Source organism: Condylostylus longicornis, unplaced genomic scaffold, assembly GCF_029603195.1.
Source record: "Condylostylus longicornis isolate FDR11 unplaced genomic scaffold, ASM2960319v2 ptg000077l, whole genome shotgun sequence".
Classification (NCBI taxonomy): domain Eukaryota; kingdom Metazoa; phylum Arthropoda; class Insecta; order Diptera; family Dolichopodidae; genus Condylostylus; species Condylostylus longicornis.
Genome location: NW_026578045.1, coordinates 5,503,977 through 5,530,826, shown reverse-complemented (window position 1 = coordinate 5,530,826; position 26,850 = coordinate 5,503,977). Strand labels below are relative to the sequence as shown.

The window sequence follows — 26,850 nt, the reverse complement described above, 5'->3', positions numbered from 1 at the left end:
TTGTAATTAGTTTGAGTTGCAGCCAATTTTTAATCAAAATTCTCTAATGATTTTCAAGAAAAAAATATTTTCTATTTCTACAGGTTAATGGCATTTTATCACTACTATTCAATATTTCATTTCTCTTAACGTAAACAAAATCTACAAATTAAGGTGCTCATTTTTTATCGAATATTGTCCCAAGTCGTTTATTTTTCTTTCTTATTTGTATAATTTTTTTCTAAACAAATTAACAGAAAACCTAAAATTCTTGTATTCACACCCAAAAATTGATAATAACTTAGTTATCATTTTAACAAAAATTTTTGTATCTCATTAATCTATTAGAACCCTCCTTACCCTATAACAAAAAAATATTTAAAAGCCAAGAAACAAAAGAAAATTTTATCAATAAGGAAAAAGAATCAGTCACTTTATAAACTTTATCTAAATTGGAAAACAAAAAATAACTGGTTATCAAATATCATCGGTTATCCACCACTTTCTTTCATAATCTTTAACACTAAAAAATAAATGATAGTTAAACAAATATGGAAAACAAAAACAAATTAGAAATTGTTAGAACAACAAGGGAAAGGGGTGGGGAGCAGAGCCCCTTTTCGTATTACCTTCGTCTTTTGTTTTGTATTAAAAACGATTATTTAATAGTTCCTAATTGACATTAATATTTTAAAAGATAGTTATACTTTGATAATCTTAACACTTACTCAAAATTCAAAGTGTTCAGCGTTGCCATGCTTGTAATTTAAATTACTATCTGATGAGAATAAAATAATAGATTTATGAAATGAAAAAATATTGCTAGAAGTGATAAGGAAATAATTTCATTTTTTCAAAACAAATTGAGGCTAACAGCTCTGTGCATTTATAATTCACAATTCAGAAAATCACCGGAATCCTTTTAATTATAACTGACTGTTATTAATAAAATAACTGAATTATATGAGACCCTTATTTCAGATTTTTTTTCTAAATTCGAACGAGTGTAGTGTGGTTATAAATTTCTATGATAAAGAAGCTAATAAGAGCTTTCTAACTACTATTCGGAATATTCGCTAAATTTTCGGAGCCAAAGTCGAATGATACTCGTAAATAGCCGAATTTGAATAATCACAATTAGAGAAAAATTATTTTGGAGTTGAAGCCAAATATGCGAAATCGAGGCAACGGAGTCAAGAAATTAAAGTTCAGTCATGAAATAAGAGAGTTAAGTAGGAAGAATCTAATCAACGGAAGGATTAAAAACAAATATTCAGAGTAGAAAAGTTCGGCGTCAAATATTTTGAATAATTTAATATTTCTAATTACTGAACTGATCGGAATCAAAAAATCCGAATCCAAGTGATAAGGTACATAATGTGATATTTTTTTAAAAAATTTTGAAATTGTCTGTGACTAGAATAGAAGACTAAATTAGAAGAGATTTTAAAGCTGTAAATTCTTTCTTTAAACTAATTAACACCAATTAGCATATTTAAGAAAGAAATGAAAACTGTTATACAAAGAGAAACACATAATGATATTTAAAATTCGTATAACATTAGAATTTTTTTTTTCTAATTTAAACAAAACAATTGAATATTTTCCCGTGAACTTCTATAGAAAGTTTTCATTTTTCAAGATAACTTTCATTTTGTTTTTCATTTTCTAATCTTGTAATCTAAATTTTTACATGAAAACTTTCCTTCTTTTCCTTCTTTTATACAAAAAGAAATAAATTTTGTCTAAGATTTTATATAACAAAATTACGAAATTTGTTTTAAACCGTGATTATTATAAATTTTAAAATTGAACTCTTAAATTAATCTACTCGCTTTATCAGAGATTTGATTTAAAACATTTTACATATGAAAAGATAAAGAAACAAACAGTAATGATTAAAAAGCTGAGAGGGGATCAAGAGTTATTTTTGAATTTTTATAAGGAAATTTAAAAAATTTATTTGGAGTTGGTAAATAATTAATCAAATGGTGAGAATTTTTCATTTTAAACAAATTTCTTTTAAATTCTAGATTTTATAAAATAAAAAATTAACATAAATCATAGGCTCGCTTAAACTTGTTAAAATGCAGCTTATGTTCTTGTTATGTAAACAAACTTGAAATTAATTAATTAAGTAGTTGAATTTGAAAATTTCAAACAAATTTTTCATTTTCATGGTTTCTTATATGACATGAAAATTTTATTCTCTACGACGATGGTTAATCATATAAGCGTACTGAGAATGAATTTTATATTTAAACAAGAATTCATTTTTGCTGTCATTTTGATTGAAATTGATTCTGATTATGATTATATACGGTTGACATTTTTGACATAAGCAATAATTTATAAAAGTTTTTAAGAATAATTTTTAATTTATTGAAATAAATAGAACCTTCATACGTGAATAAAATTATTAAACATAAATTTTATTATTGCACTTACATATTTCCGTTTCCTTTGCAATTTGAAATTATTAAAGCATTAAGAATGCGATAAAATTGCATTCCTTAATTTTATTTATTATCTAACTGCATTTAATGTGGAAGTTGTTATAAGCATATATTTTCTGATCCTATAATTTCTATGGATTGAAATTAAATAAATAACAATTTACTAAAGCAAGCAACGAATTCGTTTAAAATCAAAAATTCCAAATTGCAATTTTAGTTTAACATTCAAATATGAAAGCTATGAACTGTTCTTTATAAGGAGAATTATTATTTTCTCTTAATTTCATATTCTCTCTCTCTCTCGTTTCTAGGAACAATTTCTCTATTTTAATCGTTCCAAATGAAGAATATTCGAAATATTCCAATAGTTTAAATTTTTTTAGGTGAAATTTGTAGAAAAAACTGATTTTTAAAAATACTTGTATATGTGCTTAAAATGTCTTAATGATTATAGTTGACTTAAACGGTAAATTGTCGTAAAAAATAACTCCTTCTATTGCAAAAAAAAAAAATTCTCTCTCGCTTGTTTTTTTTTTAAAAAATTGGCAACATTTGAAATTCTTGAAGAGAAAAATTTTCCTTAAGAGAAAACTTAACTTTATGGTATGTCATGTTGTTGGTTATGCATAAATCTGTCCCAGAAACATGTACCACCTTAGACAGTACGTGATCAAATTCCTCCAGATACTCGTCAAGGGATTACTGCCGTAACAATAGCTTTGACGGAAGTTCGGCCATCAAAATACGTATAGCAATGTTATCATGTTCATATCGCGAACTGTAATAAAATTTTGCAAGCATCTCCGTAATAGAAAGCACAACAGTACCATAATATTCAGCAGCACTTCTACATATTTCCCTATACTAAATGTATTTAATGATTTAATCGTAATTCGTAATAACAATTAATTGAAATTTGATCAATCGCTACTTGGAAAATTGTATTAGGAGCAGGAATCCGGAGCAACTATTCCAAACTTATGCGATTAATAACAACATTAAATGCCAATTATACACTAAATTCACAAAATGCAGTAGTTTTGTGGGAAAACAGCGAAAACTAATAATCTGTTTAACAATAATATTACATAATGAATTGCATAAAAAACTAAATTTAAAAATTATATCGCCATTTTACTTTTAAAATTCTAACAACAGAGTAATTCTTCCATAAGTTTCCACCATAAGTTCCCATTTAAAAGTTTTTATTTTAATACGAAATTCATTTTTAATATCAAATAATCCATTTGTATAATTTTTCAAATTCCAAATGACCTAATAATTACAGTTATATAGTTATTATCCTTTTTAAACACCATTAATGACTTTCATTTCTAATGTTTTTTTTTTGTTTTTTTAGTCTCTTGCATTCCCTTAACTTTAATAAACCATCAACAAAATAAACAAACAAATAAATAAAGTAGCATAAATTAAAATTCATTGGGGTATTATAAATTTTAATTTTATTAATTTTTTTTTCGCACAGGATACTAAAAACTTTAAAATACCTTTACTAACTAAAAATGTCAACAAAAAAGTAACTACAAACAAATACTAATTAAAAGTATGTATAAAAAAATAACGATATGGCGGGCGGAATATGACCACATAATGGGTGATTTTTTAACCGAATTTAAAGAAAAACCCTAAAATATTGCAAGCAAATCTTTTCTCTACAATTTATTGCAAATATCGACTATTCATCATAATTATGTTTCAGAAGTTTCCGATTCGAAATCTCTAATTTTGCTACTGTTCAATTGTATAATTTGTTTTTGTGAACATTCCGGTCACCAGTAAATGCTGCAGTCGATTCAAAAAATTCTTCAATGGTTGATAATTTTTCCGAAATATAATTTTTTTTTATTGGTATGAAAAGAAAACTTCCTTTTATTCGGAATAAAATACTTTTTTATTTTTGCTAATATATTTCTTGCGCGACATACGCACTTTATCAAAGCTGATTTGACACACGCACTTTATCTGCTGCAGTCGATGTTGTTCAATCGACATAGATTTTAAACAAGACATTTCATCTGCCTAAAAATAGTTTTTAAAAAATTTCTATCGCATCTTCTCGTCGGGTTCTCTATTAAACCGAACGTATTCTGGCAATTAATTATTCTTAAATGTTTACATGTTCGGGCGCCAATCATTCAATAGTGAAATTCTAAATGAAACTTAGTACCAAACAATGAAAAAAATTACCCATTATAAAATAAAACAAAAACGTTAAAGTCAAAATATCGAAAAAAAATATTCAAAAAATATGAGTACTTATATTGGAAAACCTCTAGTGTCCAATGAAAAAGGATCATACGTTATTATTCATTACGAATTTTTAAGTAGCGCTGTTTTTGTACTCTTTTTTTTTTTTGCTTTTTTTTTTTGTTACCCGTTTAGGTTTCTTGTGCATACTTTTTTAATAGCATATTTCGAAATGAATTTATCGATAAAAGTACCTGTGGGAAATAAAAGTTTTTTTTTCAGTATTATATACGATTATATATGTATATGTATAACAGTTATTATAACTGTTATATGCTAAAATAAGTTATTATAAAAAAGTATAAAATAAATTTATGCTTTTTTTGTTTGCATCCTTTGTTGATGTTGGTGATTTTTAGCAAATTTTAATTGTTATACAATCGTTCAATTGTTATAAAAATCACAATTTTTTTCAAATTGTCCATCCCGTTCATTAAAAAAACTTAATTTCTCTGTATAACAAAATTAAAAAAAATTCTCTTTCGATTCTTTTATTTTCTCTTAAGAGTCTCTTTTAAATTAATTTTTAGGGCCTAAGCAATTGAATGAAAACAAAAATTAAATTAGAATTCTCATTTTCCGCATAAGATTTCTTAATTTTTCTCATGTAAATTGCGAAATTACGAAGCTCAAACCATTTTCTTATCTTTTAAAGGCATAAGCTTTCCTCTAAATGGATGATATATTTATCTACACTGATTTCAAACAACTGATTGTAAATATTTACCATGAAGAGCTGAAATATATTCTATGAATTTTTGAAGCTTAAGATTGAAAAAGATTTACGTAACAGCATGTACTCGCGCTCAATCTCTCAGATTTTTTGAATTTGGTTCAGTCGATTTTTATCCAATCCAGATCATTTTTCCAATATGACTTTTTATAATTATTGGCCAGGCATAGTACGGTTTTAGGTGGTCAGCCGGAACTGCCTCAGATACTCGAATATTTTAAACTTCTTCAGTCGATTTTCACATTAGCTGTTGCCTTAATGGTAATAAATTTTGAAAGCTGCGATGATTTTGTTGTCAAATTGATCTAGATGTTATATTATAGCCTAGCCTATGATATTTTTTTTAATATAATGTTGACTATTCTGAATTTGATCTTCTATTTTTAAACGGAATCATATTTTTGTTAAATTTCAGGTACAAAACAAAAATTAACCAGTCAAACTTTTTATTTATTTTTTTTTATTTTGTCGAGTTTTTGTGTTTTAATTTTTTAACGAAGAATCCTTATTTTTATGCAACGTGTACTTTTATTGTTATACTTTATTTTTCCTTTATTTGATCCTTTAATTTGTTTAATTCATGTTTTTGTTTTTCTATATTTTTGTTGTCCTTTATACATTTTGGGATTTTCAACCGGTTTTAAAATTTTTTTTTGGTTGTTTTTTTATTTTTTATTTCATTTTGTTAGCGCAAAGGTAAAAAACTCAATGGTTTATTACTCTGGTTTTTTTTTTTATTATTTTGCATATTTTCGTCGTATGTTATGCGCATATTATAATATTTGCATATGTATATTTAAAAGCTACCGTTATATACGGACATATTCGAACAAACCTCTAGTTTCCATGTTAATGGGGAAATACTCAATAGTTAAAATTTTTATAGTGAAAAAGTTTGAAATTTTCATTTTACATTTATTGTTGTTGTTGTTGTTTTTGTTGCTCTATTACCATTATTCTTCATACTCTTTGAATTCTGCTGTTGGTATTGCTTTAACCCCTTCCGTAAAAATTATTTTTTTAGCATAAAACATTGTTACGTTCGTACTAGCAAGTTTTTTCGTATTATTATTATTTCTTTGCGTATATTATAATTAATCCAAAATATATTTATTGAACATATTTTAAAAAAAAAAGAATAAAAAAAGTTTTTTAGTGGTCATTTTTGAATGCAAAACTTTTGGAATACAAGAGGACAATAACAATAAACTACATATAAAATAAAAATAATGTTCGGAAATAATTTTTGAAAATTTTTTAATTCTTTTTTTTTTTTTTTTGAAAACTGAAAATAATTGCACCCTTGAGCTCAGTTTTCATTTAATAAATATTATTGGTTCTATTTTGTTAAATTTTAAGCAAAATGTTCTGTTCAATTCTGAAAATATAAGACAAATATGTGATGTCTTAGCATTTATGCAATTTTCATATTAATTTTGTTTATGTATAAAAGAAAATATGCGATTATTTCAAATTAAAATGGCGGAGTCGCATAAATTCTTTCAAATTATTTGGAAGTTAATTGTGTTTTAAAAATAATTTACTATTAGGGAATTTATTTTAACCAAAATAACGAGATTATCAACACGGCAAAAAAAATTGGAGTGAGTCCCCAATTTTCGATATTTCTACTATCACATTTTTAGGAAATTTTGGAATAGTGGTCAAAATTGGCAGTGTTATCACATTTCAATATGAATTGTACATGTATACAACTGGAGCAACAATGCACCGCGACCACGTATAAGGATCTATTGTGCTTCAGTTTAAGCACGAGATCTTAACCTACAACATCCGCTCGAAATCCACCCTTCTGATGAACTCGAATACCATGTAAACCTTGGAAGAACGTAACTTCGCCAACGTTGAGCCCAGCCTCCTCATTATTTACCTTCTCGTACAAGCCAGAGAATCACACTCTCCCAGAAGGTGATACTTAAGTAAGAAGATGATACTTACTTAAGTCTCTTCATCTTATTTCAATATGATATTTAAAATATTTTTATTAGAGGTTTTAAATATTATAGTTTTTCATTATTAAAATCGAAATATTTTCTAAGTGTTTTCATTACTATTTCTCGTTGATATTTATGTGTACTACAAGAGGGATGAAGATGTTCTCTTTCTCATTCAACATTCATATTATATGAGTTAAATACAACTCAGCTCAAACTCATTAGTTCAAGCTCAATAACCAATTCTAGCTCATTAGCACCTTAACACCTCAATAAATTCCGATATATTTGGGATTAAAGTAAATTTTGATATTTTTTTTAAATTATTTTTTGTATTTGATGGGTATAACTTTGGTCGTGTTTAAGACAAGTCAGGCCTTTCTGTTAAATATGATTTTAAATTTCATTCAAGAAAGTAATTTTCACTGAGTTCGCACCCACTAGCTTTAATTTTTTTAATTTTTTGTTTAATTTTCGATTCTTGGAACGTCACATTTAAGAAAAATAGACTTAGAATGAAAATATTTAAATTTATTTTTTCTTAATTATATTTCAAAGTTATCAATTTGAAAATATTTATTTTTTATACTAATATAAAAAATTTTTAATTCATAAAATATGCCGCACACATATTTGTTCTAATAATCTTTTGATTTCTTTATTGTGAAAAGAAACAAAACCGAAATGAAATTTTACAAAAAAAGAACATGAGGTCAAATCTTGTCAAAATTATTTTAAACAAACCCTTAATACCCGAAAAACTATATATGAACAGTCCTTATTACATAAATATTTTATAGTTTAAATTCCTCCACTTCTCTCCCTCTTTCCTTCTCTCTTGCTCTATTGATTTTGAGGTTTGGAACTTCCAAATTATTTTTTTTAGTTACTCCCCCATCCCTTTTACAACTCCAAGTAAAATTATTTTGAAAAAGACATCACAATTGTGACAGGGGTCAAGTAAAACAGCAAAAAAAAATAAAGATCGAATCCTTTTGTAAGGGATGAGTTTACGGTACCCTTTTTCAAAATAATTTCAACACTAAACTAATCCAAATATTTCAATAAGACAAAAATATCCTTTTCTAATGGTCAAATAATTTTAATATTTTAGAATTTTTTTTTTTTATTAATTTTCATCACTTACTTTCTACCAAATACCAAAGCAAAAAGAGCATTTAGAAATGAAAAAACAAAAAAGGATCAACTTGAAAAATGTTCATATTTGGTTGGTGGTCAAATAATATGTGGTCATATAAAACATTTGTCATCATCATTGTATAATAAAAAAAAAAATTTTTTTACCCTTTTCTAAAACAAATCCATACATTTGGAATGTTAGAAAATGGAGGGCATTTTCTCATTTTCATTTATGAGAAATTTTCTAATTTTAAAGATTTTAAATGAATTTTTTTTTTTTTGGTGTGCATGTAGAATAATTTATAATACTGTTGGGTATAATAATTATTAATTAAAATTTTATTTTTTTAACGTTACCAATATTTTAAGTACCTTATACGTGTATCTTTTTCTTTTTTATTAAATTTTGGGTTTTTTTGTTAATTAAAAAACCCAAGTGGCATATTAAATTAAAAAAAAAAAGTTCAAATCCTTCTTCTATTCGAAAAATTTTTCCTTGTGCTTTTAATTTTTAAATTTTTTTAAAATTTTCTAATATGCAGTCAAAGGAATAAATTAATTTATTATTAAATAAATGAGAACAGAAAGATATTAATAGTTTTCTAAACTGTGAAGACGTTTTTTGAAGAGCGTAAATTAAAATATGAGCGAAATCGTAATGAATTGAAAGCTACAGGAATATCAATGACGCTTCTCACCGGACATATTTAAGAGATTTGACTAGCTCTTAAACATTTTTAATTTTCTACGTAGACATGGTAGGCTAATCATTTATGGTGAGTATTTAGATACATCCAATCAGTATTATTATATATATACCGAAAAATAGGACAGCATATAGACGATATCTTTTAAATGTATATGAAAAACTATTTTCTAACTCAAATTCAATAATTCTTTATTTTTTCTTAATTTAGAATTTGAAATTCTAAATTCAAATTCTCTAAAATTTTATTTTATATACATTTTATCAAAACGTGATTGTATTTCTGGTTTTCGGGTAGGCAGCATAATTTAATAAGACTTAAGTAATCAAAAGAGTTGACATGAACAAATTTCAGCAAATGAACAAAATTATTTGGTCTACTTCGTAATACATATTGTGAAACACCTAGTGTATCGGAAATCACATCATATTTGATAAAATTCCGAAATTTCTTAAATCACAATTGACATAATTCCAAAATTCCTTTCTCCATAGATTAAGATTTTATGCATTTTTAATGGGATATAATAAATCTATTCATCTTATTCCAACTTACTAGAGGATATCATTGCAATTGCTGTACAATGTAAGAGAGGGTACATTCATAATAAGAGAACAAATGGGCTAGTATTCATTAGTTTTTGCTGCTTTGTTTGGTGCGATAATAATTACAAGATTTTTTAAACCATCTAAATTCTAAATAATCTAAGATTCATAAGTTTGCATTTCTAGTAAACAAATGAAATAGGTTTATATTTGATAAATTTAATAAAAATTGAAAATCTGTCATACATGTATATAAAATTTCGGTATAATTAATTTCTCTTTAAATTACTTACCCTACACTCCCCCCTATTCATACCCAATAAAATAAATAATATAGTCTCCCAAATAGAACACAATAACACAATTTCATTTCTCTCATTAAACTTAATGAAATATTAGAATAATGACGATTAATGTAATTTTGGCACGTCGCCTATATAAAAAACACGAAATCCTAAATAGTTAGACTTTTAAATGTAAATTTAAAATAGAAAAAAAATATACATTCAATTCTAAGATTAACCATCCTTTTATTAAAATCACAATTACATGTACAATTTATTATACACCAACTCTAAGCACTATATACACTCAAATGCAAGAACACACGAGAACTTCAGCGTGAAAACTACAATTAAATAATCAACATTTCACATATAAATGACTCCATATTGTCAAGTTAATAAAATTCTTTAATTCCAGACAAGACCAAAAACTGCAATTAACTTGTATTACTTATATAAACATACATATATATATATGTATATTGTCTCGGATAAAAGGGCTGAAGGTATTATGTACCTAGTAAACTTAAATACCACAGGATAACAACAATTCATCAATAATCAAAGTTATCACCGTCTTTAGTTACATATTCAAGTGGTATCAAATTACATCTTCAGTACGATACTAATTTCTGTTCACATGAAAATTGCTGACACAGCGTCTGCAATCGAACATGTTTAAACATGAAGAAATTACGAAATTATCGTTCCCATCAAAAATGCTGACGAAACGTCTATAATTTTGCACGAGGCCGGAAATGAACTTAATTTTAATTACTATAAATACTGTTAGATTTTAAGATATGATTTAGTCAAAAATTGGTGTTAATAAGAATAGAATATTATAATTAAACTATCAATTCGAATTTAAGTAATTGTAAAATTTAATTTTTAAGTAATAGTTGTGACATTGTGTGAAATAAAATTATTTTTTATAATCGAATCAAGATAGTTTAATAACTGGCGCCCAACGTGACTTGAATCGTGAAATCGCAAAACTCTTCGTTAAATTTTAAAAGAAAAGAAGAAAAATAAGCATATCGCGATAAAAGTGTACCCAACTATAGTGCGCGTATTGTGGAAATCCGAAGTGAAATAAAAAGAAAAAGGAACTGAAGCAAACCGTACTTACAAAAAAGTGTTGAAGATTGTGCCGCAGTAGGACGTTTACGAGAATAAAAGTTCACGTCTAAAAAGGACAAACACAACTCAACCGCTATTCGCATTACTCACCAAGACTCAAACAGATGAATTACGTTTTTTTCCTGTAAGTAGTTTTTCATTACACTTAATCTTAAAAACTTAACTGAGGGAAACTAACTGCATCTCACTGAATAAGCTTTAAAAATATAGAAGCTTCGTTAATTTTAAAAAAATTAAGATTTAAAAAAATTGAAGTGATAAATGAAAATTAAATTGAAAATTTGAAAAATTAATCAATTAACCGATAATAAATTGAAAAATTAAAATTTAACCAATAAATATTTAATACAAAAAATAAAACAAAAGTAATTAAAAATTTAAATGAAACCAGTAAAAAATTAATAAGATTAACCAATTAAATTTTATATTACCAAGAAATATTTAATTAAAAAATAAAACAAAAGTAATCAGAAATTTAAATAAAACCAGTGAAAAATTAATAAGATTAACCAACTAAAAACTTAAATTTAACAAAAAATTTGAAATTAATCGACAAAATTTGAAAGAAAAATATAATTTAAAAGTTTAAAACCGCGTAATAGAATAATTTAATTAGTGAAATTACCTTAATAAAAAGTTAAAAATGGAACAAATAATGGAAGAGCTCAAAAAATTAAATGGAGCCATCAATGCTCAAATTGAACAAAGCAAACGGTTTGAAATTCGCCTAGCAAAACTAGAGGCTCAGTCCAATACACCACAACCGCAGGTAACAAATTTGGCAGCACCGAAAAGTGAAGACGACCTGAAACAAATATCGAGACTTCCGGACTGTGTCAAAGATTTACAAACCTTTGATGGCGATGCAGTGCAGTATGTATCATGGGTGCACAGCGTAGAATCAATTCTACGAGATTACGAAGTTGTCAGAAACAAACCCATATACAGAGCAATATTACAAGCTATTAGAGGAAAAATTAGAGGTAGAGCAGATGCAGCTCTAATATCGTACAACCTGTTCGACGAAGAATGGGCCGCAATCAAGCAGTGTTTGTCCCTGCATTATGCCGACAAACGGGACATACGCACATTGGAGCACCAAATGAGCACACTGACACAGGGAAGATCAACCATAGATGAATTCTACGCCAGAGTCAACCATCAATTCTCCCTCATAATCAATAAGATCAAGACCGAGAATTATACAAAAGAAACTATAGACGTACTGATAGAATCACAAAGAAACAGAGCACTGGACGTATTTATCCGAGGGCTCAATGGGGAATTGTCCAGGTACTTGATGCTTCAGAAACCGTCAACTCTGCCAGAAGCATATTCAACGTGTCTAGAGCTCCAGAACTATAGTTGCCGAAACTTCGCTATACACAACAGGAATGATAACAACAGAATCACTGTACCATTCAACATGAAACGACAACAACCAAGTGCTGGGAACCCAAGGTCGTATCAACCAGAACAGCCATTAACAGTGGAACAACGGAACTTGGCTTACAACATTCAACATCAGAGAGAATCGCAACCTCCACCTAGACCGCCAAAACCGTTAGAGAAGATGGACGTTGACCGATCCATACAAACACGTCAGGTTAATTATATGAACCGGCCAGACAACTACAAGGGAATATACAAGAGGCCACCATCAGTAGGCAACATGCCTAGCAATAAGCACCAAAGGCTATTCAATATGGAAACACTTGAAGACGACGTAGATGACCACCCAGAAGAATGCAGCGAATATGACGAAGAACCAGCATATGCAGATGATGAGGTTCAAGAAGTAAATTTTATGACGGACGCCTTTCAAGCATTCCTTACTTAGAATTCAAGACAAAAAACAACCAGCTCCTAAAATTTCTAGTCGACACAGGAGCTAATAAAAATTTTGTAAGAGAAGAGATCGCGACAAATGCCAAACCAACAACAAAACCATTCAAGATACGTTCAGCTGGAGGAGATATAACAATCACCAAGAAGATCGGAGGAAGATTTTTTCAGAGTCTGGGAAACAACACCTTCATTGAATTTTTTGTTTTGCCAGGATTGAAGACCTTTGATGGTATAATTGGAGACGACACGCTTAAGAAGCTCGAAGCCATTATAGACAGAAAGAACAACACCTTAAGGATCAAGCCAGATATAAAAATTCCGTTAAAGGCAAAGGCATCAGCTCAAGTCAACACCATCGAAATCGGGGCAGACCATTTACCGAAGGCAATCCAAGAAAAAATTATGGGAATAATAAGGAAATACGAGAAAATATTTGGCCCAATAAACGACAGGGAAATAATAGACACACAAGTGAAAGCAGAAATTAAAACTACTACTGATGATCCCATATACACCAAGTCATATCCATACCCAGCCAATATGAGGAAGGAAGTAGAGGAACAAATCAAAAAGCTGCTAGAGGATGGAATTATCCGCCCTTCGAAAAGCCCTTACAACTCACCGATCTGGGTAGTAGCCAAGAAACCCGACTCATCAGGTGTGAAGAAGTATAGAATGGTTATCGACTTTAAACGACTTAACGCAGTAACGGTACCAGACACATATCCTATACCGGATATTACAAGCACACTAGCAAGCCTAGGCCAGGCCAAATTCTTTACAACATTAGATCTGACATCCGGATTCCACCAAATCATGATGCACAAAAAGGACATTCCCAAGACGGCTTTTTCAACAATGAATGGAAAGTACGAATTCCTAAGACTACCATTCGGGCTGAGGAATGCGCCTTCAATATTCCAACGCATGATAGATGATGTTCTAAAGGATCAGATAGGCAAAAGCTGCTACGTATACATCGACGACGTTATCATATATGGAAAAACGGAGGAGGAACATTTAAGGAACATTGAAACGATTTTTAGCATATTGGAAAAAGCTAACCTGAAGGTCAACCTGGAAAAAACAAAATTCTTCAACACCGAGACAGAATTTCTTGGATATATAGTCACAAGCGAAGGAATCAAACCCGATCCCAGAAAAGTGGCGGCCATTCAGAACATCATGCCACCGACAAATTTGAAGGACCTAAAATCATTCTTGGGACTCACATCATATTATCGCAGATTTATTCAAGATTTTGCAAAAGTGGCGAAACCACTAACGAGCTTAACAAGAGGCGAAAACGCACAAATAAAGGCCAATCAATCTAAGAAAGTTGGAATCAAATTGAATGCAGAAGAGTTAAAGGCATTTAACAGGCTGAAAGAATTACTTATATCTTCAGAAGTCCTAATATTTCCAAATTTCGAGAAGCCGTTCATCCTAACAACCGATGCTTCCGACACAGCTATTGGAGCGGTGTTATCACAAGGTTTCTTTTTAGACTAGCAGTCACTAGAATTACAGCATTTCCGAAAATCTTCGAATTCAAAGGCGCAATAGCAACCATTAAACAAGGACAAGGTCAAATCTTGGAAGGAAATTTCAATTTGGTGCACATCATTGATTTAAAGAGCTATGACGAGGTTATACAACAAATCATTCCTTTGGTTGATGGAATCAACTCGACCAGCATAATGAAACCACAGTTAGAACACCAACTGGCTCAAATAATGGAATTTCTGACTAAATTGAGAAGCAGCAAATCAAGAGTTCAACGGTCAATAAATTGGATTGGTACAGCATGGAAATGGCTGGCAGGAACACCAGACGCCACAGACTGGGACAACATCGTTACAAGCCAAGACAAGCTGATACAAAATAATAATCAACAGTACAAAATAAATCGTGAAGTTATGAGGATAACAAACCAAGTAGTAGAAAGATTTAACCACATTTTGGAACATGTAGGGAACTTAGATCATCGATCCGAACAAATAATATTTAACAAACTTGGAATCATAAAAGAAGCCTTGGGAGAAATCGTGTTAGCGACAGAATTAGCAAAAAATGGAATTGTCAACACAAATCTTCTTAGCAGGATTGAAATCCAAAAAATACTGAAGGAGATCGATACACTACCCTACGTCAACGAAATTGAGGCAATAGAATACGCAAAACCACAGGTAGTAACCAATGGACGAGAAATTCTCTACATATTATCAATACCGAAGACAGGCAACCAGTACTATGACCACATTATAGCGAGATCAACAATCCGAAACTCCCAACAAGTCTACCTCGAATATCAGGAACTTCTCGTGAAAGATGACGTATATGGCATATCGACAAAATGCGAGAATTTAAGAAACATCACCATATGCGAAAGAAGTAAAATTCGAAAACTGGACGAAGGACACTGTATGTATCAACTGCTAAAGGGAATAAACGCCAGTTGCAGCCTTCAATACAATAAGGAAGAAATCATAGAAACCATAAGTGAAAATATCATCTTTCTCAATAATTTCAATGGGGAGCTAACAAGTGGCAACAAGAGCAAACACTTAACTGGAAGCTTTATGATACAGCATACCAACGAAACCGTTCACATAAAAGGTCAGAAATTTACAAGCGAATCTGCCACCACGTCGCAAGTTTTACCACCTGTTCTTCAAGAAAATTTAAAAGAAGGAGATATCAAGCTAAGCCTCGACTACATTCACGATCTTCATATCAGCAACACAAAACAACTTCAGAAGCTAATACCAAGGAGCCAACTCTCTATAGCATCCGATATTACTATAGGACTCGTCATCATTGCAGTCATCATCATTTGGGTCATCAAGAAAAACATCAGCAAGGTTGTGAGAAAACGCACTCCAACAGTGGTTCCTACTATAGAGATTCCGCAAATTTCAGTCATAGAAGCACCAAAATTCCAGCTTGATCTACGGGACGCAGATCTTTGAAGGGGGAGGAGTTATCACCGTCTTTAGTTACATATTCAAGTGGTATCAAATTACATCTTCAGTACGATACTAATTTCTGTTCACATGAAAATTGCTGACACAGCGTCTGCAATCGAACATGTTTAAACATGAAGAAATTACGAAATTATCGTTCCCATCAAAAATGCTGACGAAACGTCTATAATTTTGCACGAGGCCGGAAATGAACTTAATTTTAATTACTATAAATACTGTTAGATTTTAAGATATGATTTAGTCAAAAATTGGTGTTAATAAGAATAGAATATTATAATTAAACTATCAATTCGAATTTAAGTAATTGTAAAATTTAATTTTTAAGTAATAGTTGTGACATTGTGTGAAATAAAATTATTTTTTATAATCGAATCAAGATAGTTTAATAACTTCAATTTCAATTTATTTTATTTTTAATTTTTATTTTTATTGAGCACCCATTATTAAACACACAGTTTTTTCACAGTTTTAACATTATTTTAGTGTTATTTTCAAACTACACACAAACTACTAGTTATTGGCAAAAAACAAAAATTAAATTCAATTGTTAAAAAATCAAAAGAAATAAAATAAAAATTAAAGAAATTTTCCGATTGCAAATAGAACATGGTAGCAGCACAAGCATAACACTATACAAAATACAAAACTCTCTCGCACTCCCTATTATATGCTACTTTTAATCATCCAATAAAACAGTTTCAAATAATAACATTAAAAATGGTAACGATTTTATTATTATAGTGATGATTATAATGATGATGATGAAGATAGTAATGATAATGATAATATTAGTGATAACTTCGGTGACAAAACAAAATCGCATAATTTAAGGAAAAAAAAAGAAAACAAAAAAAAAAGAATTCAATACAAATCGAAGATTGAATTGAATGCGCGTGCAATCATTGCACTTTTAATTTGATAAATTTTCTATACCACAGACGCCTTAAACAATAAGAATAAGAAAAATAAATATTAATCTTATATTAAGCATTCTAAATCAGTAAATGCAGTGCTGCCAAATAGAATAATTAAAAAAAAAAAAACTTATGAATTTGGATTCCAATCAGTTCTGAGTTCAATAAATTTTCGTAATAGCTTTGAAAAATTCGGGCAACAGTGGCAGTACTTTATTTCAAATTAATCCGAATTTGAACTCTTGTATTCTGAATTCATTCTGGTACAAATTTGATTTTGGAATTATATAAGCCTAAATATTTAGGAACAACTTGGTTCAAGTTCAAGGTTTAATTACAATTTCGATATATATACGTATCCGGTACTCAGAATTTCAATTTTTATCTTCGCCGAATCTTTTATTGCTCCGTTTAAGAGACTTTTTTCTGTTTTATAGCTTTCTTTAGACTTCCGAACAGTTTGAACTGCTCAATAATCAAAAAGAGCTATTGTACTTAATCGTAAATTAAACACTTTTCGTTCCTATCGTGGACCTTAACCCTTAATTGTACTTCAATTAATGATGTATATTGAATTCCCAACTTGTTTGTGTACAAAAAACGCTTTCGAAGTTGCAAATTTTCTATTGTTGCCTTTTATTTTAATTTACTTACCGCCGAAATTTCATAATTTTGTTTGGCTAATTATTTTACATATATGCGTATACGTACTCAAGGGTTAATTATTGAGTTGTTTGTAAGGCATCAAGAAATTATTGATGCTTTCCAAACAACAATACACCTATGATATAAGAATTGAAAAGTAATTATGACAAAATTTTATTAATCTTATATAAAAATTGTATTGTTGTTTGGAAGGCATTAAAAGTCGTTTGAAAAAGACTTTACGAAATCGAACTCTAGTGGTAAATTTCTGAGTCAAACCTTCAATTATTTTCTTTAAACGATATTAGAGTGGCGGATTTCGATTATAAATGTTTTGCAGTTGCAAATTTTTGCAAAACTGCAGTTAATTATTTTATAATATTTCCGTCATATGGCAGCACCATCTTTGTATTGTTTATTATTGAAATTATTTGAAGAATATCAGGATTATCGGTTTGACATTACATAGGCACATAATATATATATATATAGGGACTCAATTATATTTTTCCTTTATTTTTCATTATTTTATATTAGTTTTAAAGGAATAAGAAAGTTAAGGAGCGAAGAAAAAAAGTTTGAGCATAAAATTATACCACAAACATTCAACATAATTTTTCTGTTTTTTTTTTTTAAGACGTCTATAAGGAATTTTTGTTTTATTACACTTTATTTTGGGTGGCGTTAACGGCGCCAACAGGTAGCACGTTCATCGGTTTTTTTTTTTTTTTTCATTTCTTTATTTGTTTTTTTCTTGTATATAAAAGTTTTGCGCATTAAATATAATTTTATTTCTTCAAAATTTTGTATTTGTGAATACAAGAAATTTTCCATTGCAATTCCTGCACACCTTTTGGAAAAAGAACAACAATAAAATGACATAAGAAAAGAGAAACAAGCAAAAAATGCATCAGGACTACTTTTATATAAAATTTTTAGTTGACTACTTGATTTATTTTTAATGGGATTAAAGACAAAAATAATAATAAAATGTGAAAAAGAATTTGGCTTGCATTTAGCTAAAATCGAAAAAATAAAAAATCGATTATAATCCACTAAAATGCAAGAAAAATAAAAAAAAATTAAAAATTTTCTGTACCTTGATTTTTCTTGTTTCTTCTCTCATTTTTTTTTAGAAGCGACTTTATGACGACATTTTCCTCTATTTTAATGAATAACTAACTGCTAAAGTTTTATTCGAAAATATACAGAAACAAAATTAGAAAGCGAAACATGAAATTTTCGTCTAATAAAGGAAGACTGATAAAAGAACAAGGTTGATCCGTTGCAATAAATGCAACTAAAAATGTTTATATAGGAAAACAACCAAAAAAAAAAAATACCAGAAAAAAATGTCAAAGAGAATTTAAACAATTGCAAGAAAGCCATGGTTTTCCTACTCTTCTGTTTTTTTCAATTTTTCAATATTGATTTCAAATTTTTTATTGAATGAATTTTCAATAATTGATTGTTAATCTCTTAATATGCCATTTTTTATTCTTGTTTATTAATTTTTGAATTTGAACAATTTTTCAGAATAAAATCTGATTAAAAATTTTAATAGATTTATTGATATCGAAAAAAGAAATTGATATTGACAATATAAATAAATTCGAATTATTATAAAGTGTTATGGTATTTCCAGTATAACGTGGAGGATTCCATTCACTTCAATTTTCATATTTAAAATATTGTAAAATTTATCAAAATTATGAAAGTTATGGTGAAAAACCCAAGTCTAAGGGCTCCCAAGGAAAGAATTCAGAAGTACTGCACCTCGTTTTAGTTGCCGAGTGAGGGAAGAATGAGTAAACAGTAATATTAATATTACTGTTTACTCATTCTTCCCTCAATCAATTAAATATTACGTATTCCCTGTTTTTCTAAAATATATGCATGCAGAATTTAGTTACCATTCATTATCCATTTCTGTCTGTTAAGGAGAATGGCCAAGAGGCCTAGGGTCGACACGACGGATATACATATGTTGTGGATATCAGGATATAGCGAAGGTGGAAAATGTGGAACATGTTCTTTTGCCTGTTCGTTTTTGATGTGGAAGAGAAAGTGTGTCCTTGAAACTTTTTTTTTATGATGGTCTGGGGAACCAGTCCGGGGAAAGTCTCTCGCGCAACTGTAGAAGTTCGCAAAGAAAAGGTAGGTTGGTTCGGGTAGACGGTCTTTAGGATCGGATTACACGGAGGTTTTAGGGTGTTGGTTTGGGGGTTACCGAAGGGCCTTTTTGTTGGCCTAATACATGGGTTTCACGTGGATGACCGGTTTGGGCCCGTTCTCCTACTACTACCACCATTAATTCACTTTGTTTTTGTTGGTTGTTGAGAGTTCAATCGATAATTTAAGAGAAAATACTAAAATCCAAATGAAAATTAGAAATATTTTAAATTTATTCCCAATACTAAAAACAACATCATCACAGATTTTTACTCGGTATATTGGCTATATAAACAAAAGATAGATATAAATGCATATGCACAAAAGATTTAATCAAGAACTCATGATTAAAATCTTGATAATTAAATTCAAGCGCCAACAAATCGTCTTCAAAAATTGAATTTCAATTTGTCGCTTGTTATTTTGCCTATTTTTTTTTTTTTTTTTTTTGTAAAGAAGAAGAAATTTTAAATTTCATTGAATTAATTGAAACAATGTGAAAACAACCGAAAAAACTAACTATAATTATTATGCATAGGAAAAAAAATCTGATGTGGTCAGCTCATAGTCGATCGCAAAGTGTATTTTTTTTTTCAAATTTTGAGGTAGAGAGTAAACTTTTACTTAATTTGCCTTGAAAAATATAAATTTGTCTCTAAGTAGAGGTTCTTTTTCCAATCCTTGGTTTGTCCTTTGATCAAACCGAGATCATTAATCAAAATTTTAAGAAAATATTTTGATTAAAAATGTAAAATCGGGCCATAGTATAAATCCAATTCCTGAGACTTGGAACATACCCCAAAAATTGATTTCTACATGAAAAGTACTTGATATGAACCAGGTTTACTCATCAAAATCAGTTCAGTTAAAAATTATAATGTATTACTCCACGGACATATAGATGATCTCTATTACTGAGAGCTGCATGTCTGTTGAAAAATTGGTCATATAAAATTTGGTACCGTTAAATTACCTTCTTTGTTGTACACAATGTGGTCGGTAAAAACCTAAGAAAAAATAGAAAATTTAAAAAAAAAAAAAAGGTTCTATATAAAATTTAAAATTTACATGGTGTACCATATTAAATGTGTTTAAATTTATAAAATCTACTATGATAAGATAGAAATATCTACAAATTTGATGATAAATTAAAAGTTAATCAAACCTTCTTCGATTGAACAAGAAACCAAAGTTCTTGCATTTTAATTCTAGTGTTTTTTTTTTAATTTGATTCAGATGATTTTAAAATTATGGTGACATGTTTCAATATACATATGTTTAAGTACTCGTATTAAAAATTTGAAGCAATTGCCTTCAGGAATTTTTACTAAAATCAGCCACAAATGGTGAATTAAATCTACTTGTCATTGGAAGATTTTTGGAAAAATTTCCTTTTATAAGATAACCGCATTAAAATTGAAGCTAATGAGAAATTAAGAGAAATTGTCAAACAAACGAATCGAAATTTTCTGTATAACAGTTAATTAAGAACAGACTAAAATAGGACACTTCATACTATACTCGGCATACATCGTTGCACAAACGTACTCCGAAATTCATGAACATTAAGAAAAAATTTCTTTTAATTTTATTAGCTTTCTTCATTCAATACTTAGAATGTCACGACTAAATCATGTAATTTTTTATCACAATTTTTTTTTGTAATTTCCCCTTTTTTTTTTTTCAGAAATTCTGAGATTTTTTTTTATTAAAATTTCTTTTTTTAAATTCTTCTTTCCTAATTCTCTTTTTTTTTTTTCTTTGCCGAATTTTTTAATTTAAGAGAATTTAAATATTTGTTTTTCCATTTCGGAGAGATAACCATTAATTAACGTCTTGTGGAACTAATTTAGAATTTATTGAAAACTCAGAAATCTTTATCAGTCATCACCTATCAATTTTTTTTGTGTAGCACATTCCAGTTATCAATTTTTTTGTATAGCCAAACAAATTGATAACTTTAGATTAAATTTTGTTTTTCCATGAGAACCGCTGAGAGCTTTGCAATTGGATAAGCCCCTTCTGATAATTAGTGCTTACATTGATAAATATCGTGACTCCATACTGCCTGCTTATAAAATGTTCCCGAAAAAACAAACCTTAAGCTCCACTACCAAAATGTTCTTTAATGAGACTAACAATAGAACAGACTAACCAAAATAATTTTAGACTAACAATAGACCTGTTCTCAGGAGAATTTTAAATTTATTTTCAGAAGTTTCAGAAAACTAGCAAAAACAATATACTCTTCTGTATTTTATGTAAATCCTATATGGCTCCACTACTAAAATGTTTTTTAATGAGACTAACAATAGATCAGACTAACTGGAATAATTTGAGACAAACAATAGACCAGTTTTGCGAGAAATTTTAAATTTATTTTGAGAAGTTTCCAAAAAACTAGCAAAAACAATATACTCTCCTGTATATGGCATTTTAATACGTGTATTAGAAAACATTGAGAAATGTTTTAGATTTTTCGACACTTTCTATGAAAAAAAAGATTTTTATACTGCTTAGATCTTGGGAGCCATTTTCCGCAAATTCAAATGAAATTGAAAAATTATCAATTGTTCATCTGGGTACTCGCAAATACGAGTATACTCTCAATTTTTTTCATTTCCAATTGTTTTTCTTTTTTTCACATCTCATTTCATAATCACCATGAAACTCAAGAAAACTATTTAGAAACTTTAATTTTAAGTATTCTGGTAGTGATCTTGCGATGATCTTTAGTTTGATGGTGATCTTTTCTTCCTTTAAAAAAAAATTTTAAAATTCCGAACAATATTTTCTTTTTGGCATCCTTATCCTCTTCAATTTTTTTCCACTCATTTATTTTTAATCTTCATATTTTTTGTAAGGCATTTTCAATATAGTTTTTTTGTTTACATAGAAATCTTTTTTAATTTTTACAAAGTACTTGGTAATATCAACAAAAAAAAAAATATGCCAAAGCAATTATCTTGATCCATAATATCTTTTTGATCTTCTCGTTAATATTCTGATCAAATTGAAATCATCATAATCCAAAAAACAAAAATTGCTGATGAAAACAAAAATTCTGTTTTTTTTTGTTTTTTCCTTCTTTTCTTCTTTTTTGCTATTCTCATATAATTTTCGATTATGAAATCCTCATTGATTTGATATCTTCCTTGAAATTCCTCTTTTTTACAAGAAATATTTCTGAAACCCTTAAATTCATTTTGTAATTTTTACATTAAAATTACAATCATTGTATTCTTCGTACTCTTCGAGGCTGTACAAAACCAATGCCATTATATAATAATTGCCCTTAACCGTATACAAAAGTTCAAAAAGGACAATTGAATAATACAAGACAAAGCTAAAAAAAATACAAGAACCAAAATAATAAAAAAAAAAACATTTTTTCTGCACTCCAACTTCTCCAATCTTCTTTCAAAATTTACAAAAAAAAAACCTAGATATTTCGCACGCAAACCAATCAAAAAAGTTACTCAAAAGTTGATTTGATGATTGATGTCATTGTATTACCAAATTTGACAAAGCACGACTTGTGGAACTTGACTTCTTTTATTGTTTTACTTCAATCAGTTGTTCCAACAATAACAAACAAAAAAATAATCACAAAAAACGCAAACCGTAAAGTCAAGCATTTGCTTGTTAAATTGTTCGAATTGTTTTTTTTTTTTCGCCTCATCATTTATTTTGGACCTCTAGTATTCCGCTTCGCTTGTTATTTCGTAAAAATTGTTTTTTTTTCCTTATATTTTTGTTTGTGGATTGTCTGTCCATAAAGGCGCCATGTACACCAAAGAAAGCACAACATACAATAACAATAAAATTGAATATAATAGCAATGAAAATATTGTTAAATGAAAAAGAAAAAAAAAATAAGAACAACAATAATTTTCCAGAACAATCCTTTTTAAATGAAACGATAATAATTCCTTTTTGGATATTTGTGTGTTTCCTTCTTGTTCACTTTTTTTTTTGCTTTTGATTTTTTTTTTACGTTTGTCAGTTGTCAAACTTGCTACTTACTTCAAAACTTTTGAGTTCATCTTTTCACAACAATTTTTCAAATCAATTTTTATCCTTTTTATAACAAAAAAAAAAAATTGGAAGATTGGTTACCAGATCAGTGTATCTCAATCTTTAAATGTGAAGTCATGTTGTTCGGAGGAGATTTGCGAGGCCGTGTATATAAAATAATTAATATTTTAAATGTACTGTGAAATACTGCATGTTGAGCTATGAACATACTACAACGAATTAATAAAGTCATTTTAGAAAGTCAAAACTCCAAATAAAAAATATAGCAACCACTTAGTTCTGCTTAGGTTTCCTATCGTTTCGTTTCTCTTCGTTTAGTTCGCGTTTCCCTTCATTTCGTTTGCATTTCTCCTCTTAATTCGTTTGCATTTCTTTTCGTTTCGTTTTCGTTTCTCTTCGTTTTGTTTATGTTTCTCATTGTTGCGTTTGCGTTTTTCTTCGTTCTTTTTATGTTTCCCATCATTTCGTTTGCTTTTCTCTGTGTTTTCTTCGTTTCTTTTACGTTTTTCTACGTTCTGCATGCATTTTCTATCATTTTGTTAGCGTTTCTCCTCATTTCATTTGCGTTTTCCTTCCTTCCCTATCCGTTTTGTCGTTACTTCGTATGCATTTCCTTATGCTTTTCCTTAAGTTTCGTTTTCGTATCCCTTCGTTTCACTTGCTTCTCTCTTCGTTTTGTTTACCTTTCCAATTCTATGCTTGCGTTTTTCTTCATGTCGTTTGCTTTTCCTTTCATTTCCATTTTGTTTCCTTTCATATTATTTGCATTTCTCTTCGCTTCGTTTTTGCGTTTCTCTTCGCTTCGTTTCTTTTTCTTCGGTTTGCTTGATTTTGTTTAAGTTCCTTAAAAACTTGAAGTATTTTAGATAATTATTCACAATTTCCAATCAAAATTTAAAATTATATCCATTTATTTTTAAATTACCAACAATTACTTAATCCGAAATCTCTAATTCTTAACCAAAAACTTTTGTCAATCGCTGTGTTCTGTCATTCACGTTTTTTATTGACAATTATTATGATTGTTATTATTTTTAGCTACTGTTTATATTTTTCTTGTACTATAATTGTTTTTCAAAAAAAAAAAAATTTATGCCTTAGCACTATTATTTGACATGATTTGGAATTCATCTTGCGCCCTCTTTATCCTTAAATATTTTTGTTAAATTCTTTTTATTTTACTTTTTTTTTTATTTATTATTCTTTTAACTCTGAACTCTACATATAATAAATGCAAGTATAACAATGTCATCATCATCTTATAGAAAACTATACCGAATGCACATTGTTATAATGGGAATTTTTTTTTGGCTTAAGGATAAGGAAAAGGATTGTTGGGATTTGGTTGAAAATTTATAAAAAAAAAAAATTTTTTTTTTGTTCTTTTTGTTGTTCACAATTCAATCATTTTTTTCATTTTCGCATTCAAGTTTTTTTTTTTTTGTTTGCTTCTTCTAAATTGTCATCATTTCATCAATGCCATTCCGCATTTCAAAATGTTTGCAAAATTTTTCATTGTTTTTTTTTTTTTGATTTTCCTTATTGTTTTATAAATTTTTCTTTTATCTTTTGATTCGATGATGCCTTGATGAAGGCATTTTTCTGACAACTTTTTGTCTTTGTCAACGAAAAATGAAAAAAAAACAAAAATGGAATAAATGTAGGTGCATCATTTTGATTTTCTCGTTCCTTCTTCTTTATTAAATTGATTTTAAAAAAATTCATTCATGAGAAGTTTTAGTTTTTTGAAAGAATTTACAATGAGTGCGCGCATATCACAAATAAAAGAAGGCTAATAATGTGAAAAAATTTTTTTTTTTAATTTTATGATAAGCACTAAAAATAATAAAGTAAAAAATGATTTTATTGAATTTGTCAATTTGGGATTTAAGAGGCTTAAGAGACAATTAAATAAAATAAAGTAAACAATCACAGTACTGTGAAAAAGTTAAGGTTCATTTGTTAAAAGAGTAAGATTTTTGAATTTTTGAAGTCAAATTAGAATTTTCAGTATAGCATAATGATTGGAACTGCATATCAGGCATTTTGATTGAATTAAATATTCTTATTCTCTTAAAAAACGCTGGAAAAGAATTTCGAGAATTTTTTAGGCCAATTCGTAATTTTGCAATAATTTTTACAACAAAAAGACAATTTTCCCTGACAGAAAAGCTTACTTTTCCAAAATATTTTGAATTTTATTTTTAGAATGTGCTGCTCCCTGCAGTAGCGAAACATTATTCCTAAATGTTAAGAGAATTTTCCCTGACAAAAAAGCTTACTTTTCCAAAATATTTTGAATTTTATTTTTAGAATGTGCTGCCCCCTACAGTAGAGCAAGATTATTTCATATTAGAAAAATATTTCACGGTAAATGTATGTTTAAATTTGTAATTGTTTAGTATGTGAGTGATTTATGTTTGTCTTATATTAAATTCCCCTTACTATCTATGGACAGCCATAAATTTGGGGCAGAGCAAGTGTGACGCTGCTAGAGAAGATATCGAAAGACTGACATCGTAAATTCAGACAGATTTCTTAAAATAACTATGGGTGACTTAAAAAGACGACTTGTAACAAGCTGTACTCAATGGCAATCTGTTAATCAAAAGATAATGGTAGCAACACAGCAAATTTGTGCCAATTAGGGTGCAGTACAGGCAATGTTAACCCATGAACAAGTCAAATTTTCCCAATTTTTCGACGATTTCTCGTTCATTTACCCTGTTTTACAGATATATTATTTTTCAAATTAGGTACCTAAGCTTTTCAATTTGGAAGAAATCTGCTTGCATAAATAACTCAATTGGCACAAATGAAGTACTTCTGAAATTTTCAATTCAAAATTATTTAATTATTGAAATACAAAAGAAATTAAATTTCATGTGTCACAATACTTTGTTTTTCTTTCAATATACTGTAATTGGTTATCTCATAATTGTTATTAAAGGCTATATAGTTTTTTTTTTTTAATAATCCAATTGAAATTCATCTTATTGTTGATAAAGTGTATTTTTAGTGTACTTTGATGGCGTT

General features: G+C 28.6%; 1 protein-coding gene across 1 annotated transcript; it reads left to right on the top strand.

Moving 5' to 3' along the window:
* The first annotated feature begins 4,046 nt into the window (after positions 1–4,046).
* Positions 4,047–26,337, top strand: LOC129612758 (uncharacterized). Its single transcript, XM_055526517.1, has 5 exons — positions 4,047–4,050; positions 11,873–13,008; positions 13,074–14,553; positions 14,616–15,452; positions 26,273–26,337. The coding sequence occupies exons 1-5, from the start codon at positions 4,047–4,049 to the stop codon at positions 26,335–26,337; spliced, it is 3,522 nt and encodes a 1,173-aa protein (XP_055382492.1).
* The last annotated feature ends 513 nt before the right edge of the window (positions 26,338–26,850 follow it).

Bases quoted from the DNA above. Each gene is read 5' to 3' on its own strand.
- LOC129612758 (XM_055526517.1), top strand. The intron at 13,009-13,073 runs GTAAATTTTATG...AAAAACAACCAG, and splicing joins CAGATGATGAGGTTCAAGAA to CTCCTAAAATTTCTAGTCGA. The intron at 15,453-26,272 runs GTAAAATTCGAA...ATCTATGGACAG, and splicing joins CATCACCATATGCGAAAGAA to CCATAAATTTGGGGCAGAGC.